Source organism: Ranitomeya imitator, chromosome 3 (assembly GCF_032444005.1).
Source record: "Ranitomeya imitator isolate aRanImi1 chromosome 3, aRanImi1.pri, whole genome shotgun sequence".
Classification (NCBI taxonomy): Eukaryota; Metazoa; Chordata; class Amphibia; order Anura; family Dendrobatidae; genus Ranitomeya; species Ranitomeya imitator.
In genome coordinates this window covers 39581005-39598388 of record NC_091284.1, presented here as the reverse complement: position 1 = coordinate 39598388, position 17384 = coordinate 39581005, and the positions used below count along the sequence as shown (strand labels likewise).

Genomic DNA, 17384 nt, shown 5'->3' with positions numbered 1-17384 from the left:
ATGAATCACTCATTACAACATCATACAGCAGAGAGTTCCATAGTCTCACTGCTCTTACAGTAAAGAATCCGCGTCTGTTATTATGCTTAAACCTTTTTTCCTCCAAACGCAGAGGATGCCCCCTTGTCCCTGTTTCAGGTCTATGATTAAAAAGATCATCAGAAAGGTCTTTGTACTGTCCCCTCATATATTTATACATTAAGATAAGATCACCCCTTAGTCTTCGTTTTTCCAAACTAAATAGCCCCAAGTGTAATAACCTATCTTGGTATTGCAGACCCCCCAGTCCTCTAATAACCTTGGTCGCTCTTCTCTGCACCCGCTCCAGTTCAGCTATGTCTTTCTTATACACCGGAGACCAGAACTGTGCACAGTATTCTAAGTGTGGTCGAACTAGTGACTTGTATAGAGGTAAAATTATGTTCTCCTCATGAGCATCTATGCCTCTTTTAATGCATCCCATTATTTTATTTGCCTTTGTAGCAGCTGCCTGACACTGGCCACTGAATATGAGTTTGTCATCCACCCATACTCCCAGGTCTTTTTCATTGACGGTTTTGCCCAGAGTTTTAGAATTAAGCACATAATTATACATCTTATTACTTCTACCCAAGTGCATGACCTTACATTTATCCCCATTAAAGCTCATTTGCCATTTATCAGCCCAAGCTTCTAGTTTACATAAATCATCCTGTAATATAAAATTGTCCTCCTCTGTATTGATTACCCTGCAGAGTTTAGTGTCACCTGCAAATATTGAAATTCTGCTCTGAATGCCCCCTACAAGGTCATTAATAAATATGTTAAAAAGAAGAGGGCCCAATACTGACCCCTGTGGTACCCCACTGCTAACCGCTACCCAGTCCGAGTGTGCTCCATTAATAACCACCCTTTGTTTCCTATCCCTGAGCCAGCTCTCAACCCACTTACACATATTTTCCCCTATCCCCATTATTCTCATTTTATGTATCAACCTTTTGTGTGGCACCGTATCAAAAGCTTTTGAAAAGTCCATATACACTACATCCACTGGGTTCCCTTGGTCCAGTCCGGAACTTACCTCTTCATAGAAGCTGAAGCTGATCAGATTAGTCTGACATGAACGGTCGCTAGTAAACCCGAGCTGATACTGGGTCATGAGGTTATTCCTCTTCAGATACTCCAGTATAGCATCCCTTAGAATGCCCTCCAGGATTTTACCCACAGTAGAGGTTAAGCTTACTGGCCTGTAATTTCCGAGTTCAGTTTTTGTTCCCTTTTTGAATATTGGCACCACATTTGCTATACGCCAGTCCTGTGGTACAGACCCTGTTATTATGGAGTCTTTAAAGATTAAAAATAATGGTCTATCAATGACTGTACTTAATTCCTGCAGTACTCGGGGGTGTATCCCATCCGGGCCCGGAGATTTGTCAATTTTAGTGATTTTTAGACGCCGCCGCACTTCCTGCTGGGTTAAGCAGGTGACATTTAATTGGGAATTTTTATCACTAGTAATTTTGTCTGCCATGGGATTTTCTTGTGTAAATACTGATGAAAAAAAGTCATTTAGCATATTGGCTTTTTCCTCATCCTCAACCACCATTTCACCCAGACTATTTTTAAGGGGGCCAACACTGTCATTTTTTAGTTTCTTACTATTTATGTAGTTAAAGAATATTTTAGGATTATTTTTACTCTCTCTGGCAATGAGTCTCTGTCTCAATCTTTGCTGCCTTGATTTGCTTTTTACAGAATTTATTTAACTTTCTGTATTTATTTAATGCCTCCTCACTACCTACTTCCTTTAATTCTCTAAATGCTTTCCTTTTGTCACTTATTGCGCCCCTTACAGCTCTATTTAGCCAGATTGGTTTCCTCCTATTTCTAGTATGTTTATTCCCATACGGTATATACTGTGCACAGGTCCTATCCAGGATGCTAATAAACGTCTCCCATTTTCTTTGTGTATTTTTGTGTCTCAGGATATCGTCCCATTTAATTGCACCAAGATCCTCTCTCATCCGTTGGAAATTTGCCCTCCTAATATTTAGTGTCCTTGTAACCCCTCTATTACACATCTTATTAAAGGATACATGAAAACTTATTATTTTGTGATCGCTATTTCCCAAGTGACCCCCAACCCTTATATTTGATATGCGGTCTGGCCTGTTGGTTAATATTAGGTCTAGCAGTGCCCCCCTTCTTGTTGGGTCCTGAACCAGTTGTGAAAGGTAATTGTCTCTCATAGTTGTCAAAAACCGATTATCTTTGCTGGAACTGCAGGTTTCTGTTCCCCAATCTATTTCAGGGTAGTTGAAGTCCCCCATAATAATGACTTCTCCTTGAGTCGCAGCTTCATCTATTTGCTTTACGAGGATATTCTCCATTGCTTCCATTATTTTTTGAACATATCTACCTCTATGTATACATTCCCCTTAAGTATGTGCTTCCGGCTTTATAAGATAGGGGGTAGTGTGGAGAGTAGGGGCTTTGTCCATTGTCCTACAGAACAGGATACTCTCTTTTATGGCAGTCCCTCCCTTTAAGTAGTGTTTCATTTCCACCATTCAGATAGATCCTTGTTCATAGAAAATCATCATCAAGTCATAAATATCAGGCAGACAAGTGGTTAAAAAAAACAGTTTTATAAACATTTATTACTATTATTATGTACAAAATGGCATTGGAAAATCTGACATATAAAGTAATAATTTAGAAAGCGTCCTCCAATTCTTTATTACGTCTCTTCCTTCCAGAGAGAGGGAAAAAAAAGAACTTGCTTCATCCTTTACAGACACATAACCTGCGAAGGAAAAGAAAGAAATGATTGATTAGGCCACAATATCTATCGGAGACTTTATGTACAGTATGGAGAAAGTGTTTTGCGGAGAAGACGTGTGTAGGAATGGAAGGAGAAGTTCAAGGAAGGTCGCACAAGTGGCAGCCATGAAGAAGGAGCCCAACGCCGGTCCTCGACTGACGACAACATTGAGCCACGTGAACCTGAGCTGATCCTGTTGGAAAGTGAGTGACAGTGGATTATGTCCCATGAAGGTAGCCCTACGAGGGTGTAGAGTCAGGCCTGCTGAAGAGGAGAAGACAGCGGGGCATACGTGACATGCAGAGCAGCGTAAAATTATTTTCAATGAGGGAATACGAACGTTTGTTGTCAGAGGGGTGGAAAGTGCCGACTATATAACCCAGCTGACACCTGCGGTATATGGTGCGGGCCCAGCACCTGAGCTTGCTCCATATGTTGGGAAGAGATTAAAGAGCATTTCTACTAAAACATGGAGCATCTATATCAGAACATTAGGCCTTGTGTCCCCGGGGTGAATTGGTTAGTACCTATTACTAATGGACAGAGGAAAAATAACTGGAGAACCAGCGACAGAGTCATGGGTGCCCAAAGTTCATTACCGCACATGGAAAGCCAAGGTTATCCTGTCTGGTCCTATCACATAGAACATCTACTGTAACACATATATTTCTATTAAAAAAAGTGTTGCTGGCTATGTTGGAAGGGGTGCGAACAGACACAGGTTGCTGTAGCCACAGATCAGTCAGAGGCCTAATAAGACTGCTCTGAAAGGTTCTACAATGGGCACGTAAGCCTCAGAAATGGACCATGGAGCAATGGAAGAAGGAGGCCTGGTCTGGAATATCACATTTTCTTGTACATCATAAGGACTTCAAGGTGCATGTGCATAAATTACTTGGGGAAGAGATGACCCCACCAATCCACTAGAATGAAGAAGACAAGCCAGAGGAGGCCAAGTAATGATCTGGACAATGTTCTGATGGGAGATCGAGGGTCCTAGAATAACGTGGATGTGACATGTATCAACTACCTAGTAATTGTATAGACCAAGTAAACACCTTCATGGCAGTGTCATTCCCTAATAACAGTGCCTTCTCTCAGCAGGATAATGCTGCGGCCACACTGCGGAAAAGGTTTCAGGCTAATGAAGACGTTCAGGTGATGATTTGGTCTCCAAATTCCCCAGATCTCAATATGATAGATTATCTGTGGGATGTGCTGCAAAAACAAGTCTGATCAATGGAGGCCGTACCGAGCAACTTACAGGAATTACTGGATCTGCTGCCAGATCCTGCAGAACACCTTTGGAGATCTTGTGAAGTCCATACCTGTGTGGGTCAGGCTCTTTTTGTCAGGGTGAATGGAAACTACATAATGTTCGATTGGTGATCGGTGGATATTGTAGTGAGATCATCAGAATGTGCAGTGCACTGTGGGAGAAGTGGCATCAATCTTATGACAACTTCTTAGGGCTTCTCTCATCACATACATTTATGTCTATAAATGGTGAAGGTCCTTCCTCCGTCACTAAAATAAGGGGATGCAGAACTGTGAGTGCATTGGACTAACCACGAGTCTCGAGTGAATGTAAGCGGTTGGCACAAATTTATGAAACTGCAACGCGGAAGTCAGGGGTTCTTTACGGACCCAAGACAGCTACGACATGGAAGATGCGTAACCGGTCATTATGCAAACACTTACCTCATCAGTCATCCTTCTTATCAGTTTCTTCCTTCTCTGCTGCCTTCCTCAGTTTCTCTTCTCGCTCACGCTTTAGTTTGGCTTCAATTTTTTTACTTTGGTAAATCTTCACACCAGCGAAAGCCAAACACAACAGCAAAGTCTTCGCTGCTAAAATGTACATGAGCAGCGGGAAGTTGTCCAGCGCCTGGAACCAGAAAATGATAGACACTGAGAATTGGTGGCAGCCTACACTTACATCCCCTTCTTCAGCTAATTGAGGGTCCTGAATAGTTGATCTACGGTTGGCAGATTAAATGTCACGCTGTGACTGTTCATGATTAAGAAAAGGGGTCCTGAACAGTCTCTGCTCCCAAAGGTACCTCTAAAGGTGAGGAGGTTTGGGCCACCAGCCTTACTGTTTTCATGGTATTTCCTATGCTGTCCACCTCCGGAGGAGGCCTGGGACAAAAATGCTAGTTTATCAACACGTAAGACAAACAGGGATAACAAAAAGCAACAAACATACAAAACTCAAGTATAAGACGTATATAGGGAAGAGTAGGATTGTAATAACTAAACGTGAATAGGACAATAAGGAAAGCATACACCCCAAAACAGCACACAATAGTGTCCAGTATCAACAACGAACACCAATTCTGCACAGTGTCTCCAAGGAGCTAGGACGCAAAGCTTTCACTGGCAAGGAAGAGAAGGTCTGGCCAGCTTTCATAGGGAGAGGTAATGACCAGATCAGAAGCAGCTGAAATGCAGCTGCATGTTTTTGACCAGCATAGAAAGGGTAGTTAACCGATTGAGCACCAAAGGAAACCAAATCCATTTAATATGGGACACAAACACACAGGCTAAATGGAAGATCTGTGATTCACAATACGTAATGATCTTCTAACCCCAGTTCTCCAAGGAGGATGTGACACACTTGTGACATTAAACCTTCAACACCTGTAGTGGTTGTCATAACCCACATGTCCATGTGGATGAAATCAGGCAAAAATAAATAAATTGGTCAAGTTAGATTTTTCAGGGGTTTAGGTTTTTTTTTGTAGCTTATGCCTGACATTTATTTTGAGATTACGGACCACGATGTCTACATGTTGAGTCTGGGTCAAGAGACCTGCAGCTGGTCAGGACATTGCGGTCCGTAGTTGGACCGTTAGAAATGTGAAGCCGGCCTTTAGTTATTGAATTTTTTTTCTTTATCACATTTTTTGGTATATACTAGGCGTGAACGGATCAATTTGTGGGACTCTCGTCCAGCGTCCAGGTCATTGGTACCTCGTGGCTGTATGGAAGGCCTGCAAATCTCTTACCTTCCGGTGTCCCCGGAAGTTATTTTGATTTGTCGGAGATGGCGTAACGTTATTTGTGCAACGCGAAGCACAGACAACATCGCACCAGTCCCGGCTAATCAATAGTCGCACCGGAAGGAAAAAGATTCATGGGCCTCCTGTCTAGCGGCAAGGTACCACTGACCTAGACTTAAGTTCCACAAATCGATCCACTCATCTCTAGTACATGTGACATTTTTAGGACTTTTATTGCATGTTTTAGGGAGATACGCCGACTGATGAACAATGGCACTTAATAAATTTAATAAAGGCTTTGTTTAATTATGCACCTGTGCCTCAGCCTGTTTCACTCTTCATCTGTGGTTCTAGATGGGCAGTGTGGAGGTTGGATCCGAAATGTCTGTCTGGACCTGGTCAACCTTTATCCTCGCTTGCCTACTCTGGCGCCATGGGGGTGACTCAGTGTATGCTCCAGGTACAGCATGTTTTTAATGTGGTCTTGCATTTAGTTCATTTAGGAGGCCTTTATGGCACAGCAAATATAAAAAACGTAGTGTAGGACTGCCCCAATATGAGATTGCCGTGAAGAGGCGGGGTGGCTCAAAGAATTGATCAATTGTTTGCTAAATGTCTCATTTTGAAAATACAGTTAGAAATTAATATGTGCATTTGCACTTTATGTATTGCGTCTTAACCTTAGGCTGCGCTGGCTTCTCCCCTTTTTTTGCTCACTTAATAAATATCACATGCTCCTAAAAAAGGTAAAATGTCCATCCAAAAACTTTGTAAATATGGGAATGGTGCTTGCGCCATTTACAAATCCAAATGAACCACCAAAGGATTGGCAGCTGAGTGATGCGTTGTCCATATGGGGTCACATCAACAGAACCATATGACAGTCCCGATGATGATGCACGAGCTTGGGACAACATGGTTGGCGACTGTAACAAGTCACACGTCGCGGCCATTGTTTACTATGCAAGGTGACAAGTGAGGGGCGCAGATCGTGACAGGATTATATATGACTTTCACTCTGTCCCTTTTTGCTCTTTTAATGTTCCCTTTTTTGTGTTGAGGGGGAAAGAAACATGACATCAGTTATTTGCTTTACTCCAGTGAGAGCCTGTCTGGTTCCTAGTGACAGATTTTAACCAAAATGTCATATAATACCACCATTTTTTCACTCTGTACGCTAGAGGTCGCCCGTACCGGCTGACAACTTGTCTCCAGCTCTGGAGTCACTTTCCCCGAGTCGATCGTAATGGAATGGTCTTCGGAAAAATGGCCGACATACAGCATTCCTTAGTACAGACATTTCTCACATCGTTTCTACTATTCAGGTTTAGTTTTTATGTCTGATGATGACTGCAGGAGAGTCACGGAGTGAGGTGTGTGGTGGGCATGAAGCAGAATAATAGAATATAGCTGGATTGTGCACTGCAGACACCTTCCTTGTATTGTCTTCTGCTAGTCTTGCACAGAGAGAAGCTGCTGCAGAAGACTAGGAGGCCTTGCATGCAGGTAAGGGGCTGAATTGCGTCTGTATTGCTGCATAATGCAAGGTACAGATGTAGCAGAGCTGAGTTTGTCACTTTGGGGAATGCACTGTTTATACATTGTGATAAGTGCAGCTAAGCTTTTCCAGCAGTCCTATGTAAGACTGCATAAAAGGAGTCAAGCCAAATGACAAACTCGGCTCCGTTACATCTCCATAGCCAAAAAATAAGATATATGTATGTATGCATTATTAATGATTGATCAATTACCTTCCAATTGAAATCCGGCATGGTGCTAGGTCGGTGCAGGATCAGAGCGGTGTCGGTACTGGTTTCTGGCAGGAGGACGGCTGTGTATATACTGGGACAGTGCTGGTTACTGGGAGGAGCTGGTGTCATTCTGGAAGTTTCAGGCCATTCGGTGGATTGACAGGCACAGCAGATGCAGTCGCCCTATAGGGGGGCCGCTGTACGGTTATAGGGACTACACGACAGCTGGAACCGCGGATAAAAATAAAGGGGCGAAAATATTTGTACAATCGTGTACCCCAAAAAAGTATGACCCTGCCGTGTGCATGCATGGGGGCATCGCGGCACCTCTCCATGGATACAGCACGACTTATAGCGGTATTATTCCTAGGTTACCCTCTATATATGGCGCAAGTCATGATAAAGACCCTAATCTCTGGTGCCTGTGGATATGACGCAAGATCAGATCTGATGTCCGGTGAATCCCACCTGAATTTATTGTGCCCAAAATCCATACTCAAATTGTCAGATTCCTAATGTAAATTTAATATGTCACGTATTTCCCAGGTCACGCACCAGAAAAGCAAATCTACCTAAAGGGGCAATTTTTAGGAACACATATATTTTGGGCTAAAAATCATTCTTGCAATTGGGTTTCATTAAAAATATTGCACCGTTTGACTTTTAGGCTATGTTCACACGTCGCGTTTATTTCTGCAGGCAAAAAAAAAAAAAACAAAGCAAAAATGCAACGTGTGAACATGGCCTAATAAGCAACTTAAAATTGCATTTTAAAAAAAAAAGGAGCAAAAACGCAAAGTGTTTACAGTCTCTTTGTTTCCTTGCACATTATGATGTGGTCTGAGGTCATAAATCAGCTGGGAGAAGGTCAGAAAAAAATAACAGATAAGAGGCACAAGCTCTCCTATCAGTCCGTCATAGCGAGCTCACTGACTGATTCTCAGTAAACTCAGTCTTAGAAGTTCTCATTAGAAATCAGTTCAGACTTTCATTTTTATATTAAATATATATATTTTTTTTACCTTTTAGCCCCTACTCCGGGCACAGCCATGACCACAGAGCACGAGATCCATTTTTGGCTGCTGTTACTCGGCTATGTCGTATCCAGACAGAAGAAGCGGAAAAGAGAGACGGTGCGGAACTACTGGGTGCACCCGCTGACCAGCCAGCGATTCTCCAAGGGACAGTTTCACCTCCGGTACGGAGATTTGCGAAAATCCCCCAAAAGGTTTTTTGATTATTTTAAAATGTCCATAGGAACATTCGATGAGCTGCTGAAGCATCTGCGGCCCGCACTCATCAGGAGCGACACGAAGATGCGGCTGGCGATCTCCCCGGAGGAGCGGCTCTGTGTGACTATTAAGTATGTTCTATCCTAACACATTTTACTTCCAGAAACAGCGCCACCCCTGCCTACAGGTTGTGTGTGGTAATGCAGCTCAGCTCCTACAACCTGGCGCTATTATTGGGAGAAAGCAACCGCGTTCTTTAGGTCATTGATTACCAAAAGAGTCCTAAATTCAGAAATATCCCAGAATATGGCGCTTCTGTCTCGATTCCGATTTTCATCTAGGAAGACCGCCTCAGATAGGAACAGAAAATAATAAGTTAAAGCGGTTTTCCAGCTTCGCAAAACCCCTGTCCTTGTGGCTGCAACATTTAAAAAAAAAAACAAACAAAAAAACTAGATCTTAGGGTATGTGCACACGTCAGGATTTTTAGCGTTTTTTTTTTGCGGAATTTCGCCATAAAAACGCTATAAATCCGGTAAAAAAACGCTAACATTATGCATCCTATCATTTAGAATGCATTCCGCATTTTTTGTGCAGATGTTAGCGTTTTTTTCTGCAAAAAAAACGCATCCCGCAAAAAATCCGGACATGCTCAATCTTTTTCCGGATTTTTTGCGGATTTCCTATCAAAAAGGTCATTCAGGAAAAGAAAAAAAAAACCGCAAAAAATCAGCAAAAAATCCGCGCAAATTCTACGAGAAATCCGCGCGAAAAAAGCACGCGGATTTCTGGCAGAATTCTCAGGAATTTGTCGGGAAAAAATCCTGACGTGTGCACATACCCTCACTCACCTTCCCGGGTCCAACTCTGAGTTTCCGTTGTCTGTTATTGTCTGCAGCGCCGACGTCATATCAACAGCTCTGCAGCCAATCACTGAGCTCATCGAGTTGCCAGCAGCAGCCGCTAAGAGCCGCTGAGATCAGTGACTGGCTGCAGACAATAACTGACGCCAGGTGTATTGGCCGAGATTCAGTGCTGGACCATAGGAGGGTGAGAAATGCGCTTTTTTTTTTTGTTTTTGTTTTTTTTTCTTTATATAACGAACTCTAGCCAAGGGTTTTCTAAAATCAGGAAACGTCTTTAAAGGGTCAGTCCCATCTCAGAAATTTATGGCATATTTTTGGCATGGAAGCCAATAGGTGGGATCGGCGCCTGCCTCAATATAGTTTTCATTTTTCAATATTTGTCATTCCCTCTATATACTACAGTCCAGTAGTCTTGCACTATTAAGTACTACATAGATAAACAAAAAAAAACTATACAAATGAATTATCTTTTCATTCTGACCCGAAGAATCATATTTTTCAGGTAATCTTTTGCCGCACAATGAACAAAAATGAAACCCAAAGTACATTTTATTTTGCCGCACTTGTACTGAAAAATAAGGAAAAATATCCATTATTTGGTAAAATGACTAATGTCAATCACAACTACAGCTTGTCCCGCACAAAACAAGCCTATGGGGATGGAAAAATAAAAAAAAAAAGGAGGAAAAAACAACAGTGCAAAAAAGAAACATAGGCTGCGGCGCCGTAGGGTTAGGAACCTGTTTACCATCTTCTCGTCTCCCTGGCTTTGCAGGTACCTGGCTACGGGCAATAGTTTCACTTCTCTCCACCTCCGGTTCCTCATCGGTAAAGCCACCATCAGGTTGATTGTCCGGGAGACGTGCAGAGCCATCTGCGGCACCCTCCTAGATGTGCTCATGCCGGAGCCCTCCGGCGAAACCTGGCAGAAGATAGCTGAGGACTTCCACGCCACCACCAGCTTCCCGAATTGTGTGGGTGCCCTAGATGCCAAAGACATTCGGATGAAGATGCCCCCCAACAGCGGAGGCAAGCAGTGGGACGCGAACAAACACTCCATCGTCCTCTTGGCCCTGGTGGACAGCAGCTACAGGTTCATCGCCATAGATGTTGGCGCTTACGGCACCACGGGGAGCTGCAGTATTTTTAAGAAGTCTCACCTGGGGCGCAAGATGAAAGAAGGCCGGTTAGATTTGCCGGAGTGTCGGCCTTTGCCCGGCACGAGTCGCCCTCCCATGCCTTTCGTTTTCGTAGCCGATGAAGCATTTGGCCTCACTGAGAATATCTTAAGACCCTACCCCACCAGGAACATAACCCCCATCCGGAAGGTGTTTAATTACCGGCTGATCCGGGCACGGCGGACAATAGACAGCGCTTTCGGCATCTTGGCCAACAAGTGGCGCGTCTTCTACTCCCCCATTCAGCTGGAAGCGAACTTCGTTCAGGACATTATCAAGGCCGCCTGCGTCCTCCATAACCTGGTGCTCCTCAGGGACGGCTTCGTCTTTGAGGACATCCTCAGTAATCCGCTCCATGACGTGGCGTGGACCACGGTTCGGGGCCCCGTGAGCGGCATGTTGGTCAGAAACTCTTTCGCCAGCTACTTTGTGTCGCCGCAAGGAGAAATCCCGTTTCAGAATGAAAAGATCTGAGGCCAAAGAAGCGAAAAGTTGGAATTCTGTTCATAAGAGCATAGTAGGGGGCGAGATGGCGGGGCATGGACGGAGAGACACCAACAAGCCACCCTGCCTGACCGGGGACTGCAGAGGAACCCACTAAAGATGTGCACTTTTCATTATTATTTTTTTTTGTTACATATACACGTACTTTGGACTAAATAATGTAATAAAAAATTTGCCACCGTTTGGCTGCTGAATGAGTTAACTGAGAATCCATGAGTGAGTTCCCATTAAGAGTTTGTAACTCTTTTGTCTGTCCTCTGCTCAGCGGATTTATGACTACAACTCCTCTTTGGTCATAAATCAGCAGACGGGAGTTCAGGAAAAAAGAGGAATAAGAGTTACAAACTCCATTGAGCCAGAGCTCACTGATAGTTTTTCAGTTAAAGGGAACCTGTCACCCCGTTTTTTCAAGATGATATAAAAATAGCGTTAAATAGGGGCAGAGCTGTGCTTTAAATTAGTGTATTTTGGAGCCTTTATTCCCCACCTATGCTGCCGAAATACCTTTGTAAAGTCGCCGTTTTGGGCTGTCACTCACGCTGGTCAGGTCATATGGGCGTGGTGACAGCGCTGTTTCTCCCCCAGATCTCCGTTTGTGGCGTAGTGGTGAGCGCATGTCCAACTGGCGAATCCAGTGCGCAGGTGAAGGAAAAAAGCGCGATCTGCGCTATTCAGCCGTTTATCGGTGGGCGCTGCCATCTTTGTGAGGCCGCACGTGTGCAGATGGGTCTTCTCGGCTTCCCGGGGCTTCAGGAAAATGGGCGCGGGATGCCGCGCGTGCGCAGATGGAGATCGCGGCGGCCATTTTCCTGAAGCCCCGGGAAGCCGAGAAGTACCATCTGCGCACGCGCAGCCTCACAAAGATGGCCGCACCCACCAATAAACCGTGGAATAGCGCAGATCGCGCTTTTTTCCTTCACCTGCGCACTGGATTCGCCTGCTGGACATGCGCACACCACTACGCCACCAACGGAGATCTGGGGGAGAAACAGCGCTGTCACCACACCCATATGACCTGACCAGCGTGAGTGACAGCCCAAAACGGCGACTTTACAAAGGTATTTCGGCAGCATAGGTGGGGAATAAAGGCTCCAAAATACACTAATTTAAAGCACAGCTCTGCCCCTATTTAACGCTATTTTTATATCATCTTGAAAAAACGGGGTGACAGGTTCCCTTTAACTTATTCTGCAGCCAGTAACGTACAGGGGAAACAAAAGTCTTGTAAATAGCCAAACGTTGTCGAAAGTTAGCCCAATATACATGCAATAAAAAAAGAGTCAAAATACTTTTATTTTATTGAGCCATTTAGTGGTTGAACCTCTTTAGGGTGTATGGACTTAAAGGTTTGTTTCATCTCATCCTGACCAGAGGGAAGAGACCAGGTTCGGTGGCAATAATGCCTGCCGTTATGGCTCCTTGACGGAAGGTCCCACGCCCGGTACTCCCACCAATCAGCAGTGTAAAGAGTCGGAAGTCAGCTCTATACACCGCATAGTGGCCGCTCTCGGGTACTGCAGCTCAGCTCCTATTGAAATGAATTTAATGTAAACTGCAGTACCTGAGAACGGCCACTACACAGTGTACGGCGCTAGTGCCTGATATTCGTGACCTATCTTAAATGGGTCATTCACTACATTGATGGGATATCATTAAAGAGGTTGTCCACTACTCACAGCCATGTGAGCCCTGTAGCCAGGTCTTTTGGACCTCTGAGGAAAGAGTGAGAACTATAGTTCATTAGTGGCCACTGATTAACTCTATGTGGCTCTACTAATGTCACGTAAGTGTCGGGAGACCCAGTACTGACGTCGCAGGAACGGCGCCAATTCGGGAGGGGAGAATCTTTTCACTTTATTGTACACTGGAGAATAAAGTATACAAGAAGGGATTGTCCAATTAGTGGAAAAACCTTTAAGGATATTCCATCAATATAGGATAGTCCCCTTTAATATAGGTCATTAATATCAGGCATTAGCGCCATGCTCTGTGCAGTGGCCGTTCTCAGGTACTGCAGTTTAGAGCACATTCACTTTAGCTGCAGTACCTGAGAACGGCCACTACACCATACATGGTGCTGTCTTCCAGCTTTATACAGCTGATTAGTGGGACGATGCTGGGTGTCGGACCCCCACCATCAGGCATTAAAGACCCATCCTAAGGACAGGCCATCAATATCTAGGTACTGGAAGATTACTTTAGTATATAAGAAGGGTTTCTCCAAGTAGCGGACAACCCCTTTTTTTTTGCACATTCCATCAAAAAAAACCTGAGCTCCAACCCCTATTAGGAAAATTGTAAAATGGAGGACTTATTTGATTAAAAAACAACCTGTATTTAAATCCCTTTAAAGGGCTTTTTCATGTTCCTGTTTGTCGATGATGCGAGGTACATTTGTGTAATTCAAGAAACAGTGAAAATACAACATGCTGTAACACCTATTACCCCTAGAGGGGGCTGTGTTACAAGTAATATTTTGGACCTGTACTAGGTCTTGACTCAGTTTTTGCCTTTAATTTAACCCAGAAAAGTTTTGAAGAAACCAGTGATCCAGGAGATACTGTCATGGATTTACAGCAACACAGAGGAGCCAGAAGACCGCAGTGTCTGATTTCATCTACTCCTGCAAGCACTTCTTAATATTAAACGGTGCAGGTGTCTGTTAGCAGTGCAGGGGAGTCGCAGAAGCTTACCTGCTGGAATGATCTCAGCTGTTCAGTGTTGGCCACTGCTATCTCCTATATATACTCGCCTCAGGAAATCTGGATTGTCAGTGTTAGTTTTGTACTACCTGGTGGGGAGTGGAGGAGTCGGCTGTTGGTTGAGGCGTCTGTTGATCTGTGACTGCTGCTTGGTGTTTTTCAGCTGTGTGCAACCCCCCCGTCCTCTCCTATTTCATTTACACTTCTTTTTCTCCCCGGTGTACCTCGCTGTTGTCTGTGAGTGCATATTTGCATGTTTGGTATTTTCATTTATCCCTGTACATCCTCCCTTGTTAGTCTAGTTTGTGCATATACATACACTATTAATCCCCACTTCCCTGGGTGGGGGAGGGGGGCAGATATAGGGCTGATTCAGGAGTTCAGCAAGGTATGTGGCCCCGGGGTCTTCACCATCAGAAGTTATCTGGGGAGTAGGGATAACTAAGGTGCCTCTAGCGTTAGGGATAGGGAAGGAGCCCCTGGCCCGGGTATTCTGACAGCAGAATTGTGACAGATACTTAATAAGCTGTTACATTGGACCAACCCCTTTAACTACTCATTAGGGAATTCTGACTTCCCAAAAAATTGTAGTAAAATTAAAAGTAAAAATATATGAATGCATCTAAAGATAATTTTTTTTAAAGTGTACAATCAACCATTATAGTATTATGTGGCGGTTCACTGGTCGGGGGCCGGAGCACTGCATCAACTTCTGTGTCATTCATATGTCCGAACGGCAGAAATCTGTATTCAGTGAGCTCCCCCTAGTGGCAGAGACACATGAAGTGAGTTTTAAAGGGAAACACCAGGAGTAGGTTTTGGCCCCCAATCCTGTGCGTAGGTGATGGAATGTTGGGAATCACCACACAAGGCTTATTCCTGCTATTAAGGTCGGGGGCCACAGAGAGCGCGACCATTAATAATAAGTCATCAATTTCCCCAGATTATTTTCCATGACGGTTTTGGATGCTCTGAAGACCACCTCACGGACAGCGGGAATAAGCTGTAAAGTTTCTCACGGACTGCGCTTCTAGAAGTGTTTATCCAGCACACAATGCAGTGTAAAAATCATGACTTTTCAGCATTTATTACAAATGAAACAATGAGATTATTATATATGCCAGAGGCACAAAGCATTTATTGTGGCTGCCGAAAAATCCAGAAACCTCCTCTGTACGCGAAGAAAATCCAAACAATTGCATGTCTCATAGGTAATGGTCTGGTACAATATGGGTGTACACAAGGCCTCCGTCCTATAGGTGGCACTAAAGAGTGCAAAAAACGTATTTGCTTATTTTTTCCCATGGAGCATTGCCCGAAAGACTCGTCAGTGATTTTTCTCATACTAACAAGAAAACGAACCGACTTTTGTAAGTGTTTTGGATCAGATTTTCAACTTCAGGGATCTTTTTGTGTGTTAGATGTTTTCTGAACCTTCTCCCATCAAACATGAAAATTGGACATCACACAAAGTTATCCGAGTCCAGTCCGATTTGATTTCCAAAGACTTGCATTTGATCCGAGACTCTGTGCAAAATCGTACGTGTCTCATGTACAGTTCCATATATTATATTAACCCCTTTCCGGCATCTTTCCCGGCTGATGATGGCTGTGTTATGCAGCCATCATCTGTCTGTAACAATCGTGGGTGGACCAGAGCTCCTCCCACAGCTGTTAACCTGTTAAATACCGCCGTCAGTCTATGTCAGCGATGTTTAACATGTACCAGCAGGGCGGTGCATCATTCCACCGACCCATCGTCGCGCCTCATGATGTGATCGCGGGTCACAATGGATTCCCATGACAGCAGGGGGTCTGCTGAAGACTCCTCTTCTTGTTCTGACCATTCCCAGATGGCATCCATAGGAGATCGTGATTTTCACTGTACATGCAGTGCTGATGCCCTACTACGTGTAGCACAGGTGATCAGATGATCGCAGGTTCAAGTTCCCCTAAGGGGACTATTAAATACAGTAAAAAAAATGTTTTTTAAAATGTGAAAAAAAAATACAAACAAATCGCCTCCCCTTTTACATAATTAAAAATAAAGCAATTAAAAGAAAATAAAAAATAAACATATTTTGTATCACTGTGTTAGTGAAAGTATGATCTATCGAAAATTAATCCGATCGGCAAACGGCGTAATGAGCAAAAAATTAAAATGCCAAAATTACTTTATTTTCGCCGACGCAACTTCGCAATAAGATTCAATGAGAGGCGATCAAAATATCATATCTAGTGTAACATAATCTGTGTACTCGTACCAACATGGAGAATCATTTTGCCAGCTTATTTTTACCATAAAGTGAACATGGTACATAAAAAAAAAAAGTAACAATGGCGGAATTGCACTTTTTTTTCCAATTTTAATGCACTTGGATTTTTTTTTAAAGAAAAATACAGCACATTTGATGGGTGGTCGTGCCCGCACCTCATCCCTCCTCGGATCCTCCGCAACTCTGTCCATTAAACTGGCGTGAAAACGCCAAAATTCACAACATTTTTGCTCAACTCCTCATTAAGCAAAAAAAAAATGCGACTTTTCAAAGCTTTTACGTCAGTTTTCTGCCGTAAAAGTTTTGCTGAATCTGCCCCATAATCACCGGCCGACTCGTTAAAATATGTCTGGCTACAATCGTGCCGCCACTGTCTGATTCATGTTGTCTGTGGTTCGGGCACCATAAATCTGATAACAGTTTATTATATACTCATGTGAATGTGTAGGTTCAGACCAAAGATGGAGAGCAATATGAGAGTGCCAGTGCTAATATTGGCTAATGTGCCTTATACCCCAGGTTTGGACTCCTGGTGTCTAGGTGACTAAAGTCTTCTCTTTCGAGGTTTGTGTGAGTTATATTAATCCATCCTGGTGCTGATCCTCCTCCTTCCTCCTTCTATAATTTTGCTCATTTCCAGATATTATTGGGGTTTTTTCTGAATGTTTTTGATCTTCTCATAATTTGTCCAGAACATAAAGTCTTCATTCAGGTCATTTGTGCTTCAAGCCAACGTTTTGACTTCATTCTTTTGCTCTCCGTGTGTCCTTAAAAGTCGTCACCAATTCCAAACTTCAAGGGCGTCAATACTTTTTCTAATTTGCCTCTTTATCGTACAACTCTCACATAAAGAGCTGCAAAAATAACATATAAATACGATAACAAACCGATCGCAATCTCTGACACATCATTGTGAAAGGTTTATCTCCAGGTCTTTCATCGACTGGTTATCTCCTGGCCCACCAGAGGAGATGGTTCTGAAGCTCGCATTACATCTACACAAAACATTTAGTTGTCAATGTACACACAGAACATGTAATACATAGGATCAAAGACTACTAAAAAAT

The 17384-nt window shown here is 43.6% G+C and overlaps 2 protein-coding genes across 3 annotated transcripts; one reads left to right on the top strand and one right to left on the bottom strand.

The window, feature by feature from the left end:
* Positions 1 to 2611: 2611 nt before the first annotated feature.
* On the bottom strand, positions 2612 to 7698 carry SMIM11 (small integral membrane protein 11). Its single transcript, XM_069760787.1, has 3 exons — positions 7560 to 7698; positions 4505 to 4691; positions 2612 to 2785 (listed from the first exon to the last, which is right to left on the bottom strand). Exons 1-2 carry the CDS (start codon positions 7686 to 7688, stop codon positions 4509 to 4511), a joined length of 312 nt encoding a protein of 103 aa, XP_069616888.1. The 5' UTR covers positions 7689 to 7698; the 3' UTR covers positions 2612 to 2785; positions 4505 to 4508.
* LOC138672630 (uncharacterized) lies at positions 6691 to 11869 on the top strand. Of its 2 annotated transcripts, none has more exons than XM_069760785.1 (3): positions 6691 to 7314; positions 8589 to 8757; positions 10433 to 11869. In XM_069760785.1, the coding sequence occupies exons 2-3, from the start codon at positions 8609 to 8611 to the stop codon at positions 11307 to 11309; spliced, it is 1026 nt and encodes a 341-aa protein (XP_069616886.1). In that variant the 5' UTR covers positions 6691 to 7314; positions 8589 to 8608; the 3' UTR covers positions 11310 to 11869. The 2 variants fall into 2 exon arrangements, with proteins under 2 accessions (XP_069616886.1, XP_069616885.1); XM_069760784.1 differs by having other exon boundaries at positions 6696 to 7314; positions 8589 to 8922; positions 10433 to 11868.
* The last annotated feature ends 5515 nt before the right edge of the window (positions 11870 to 17384 follow it).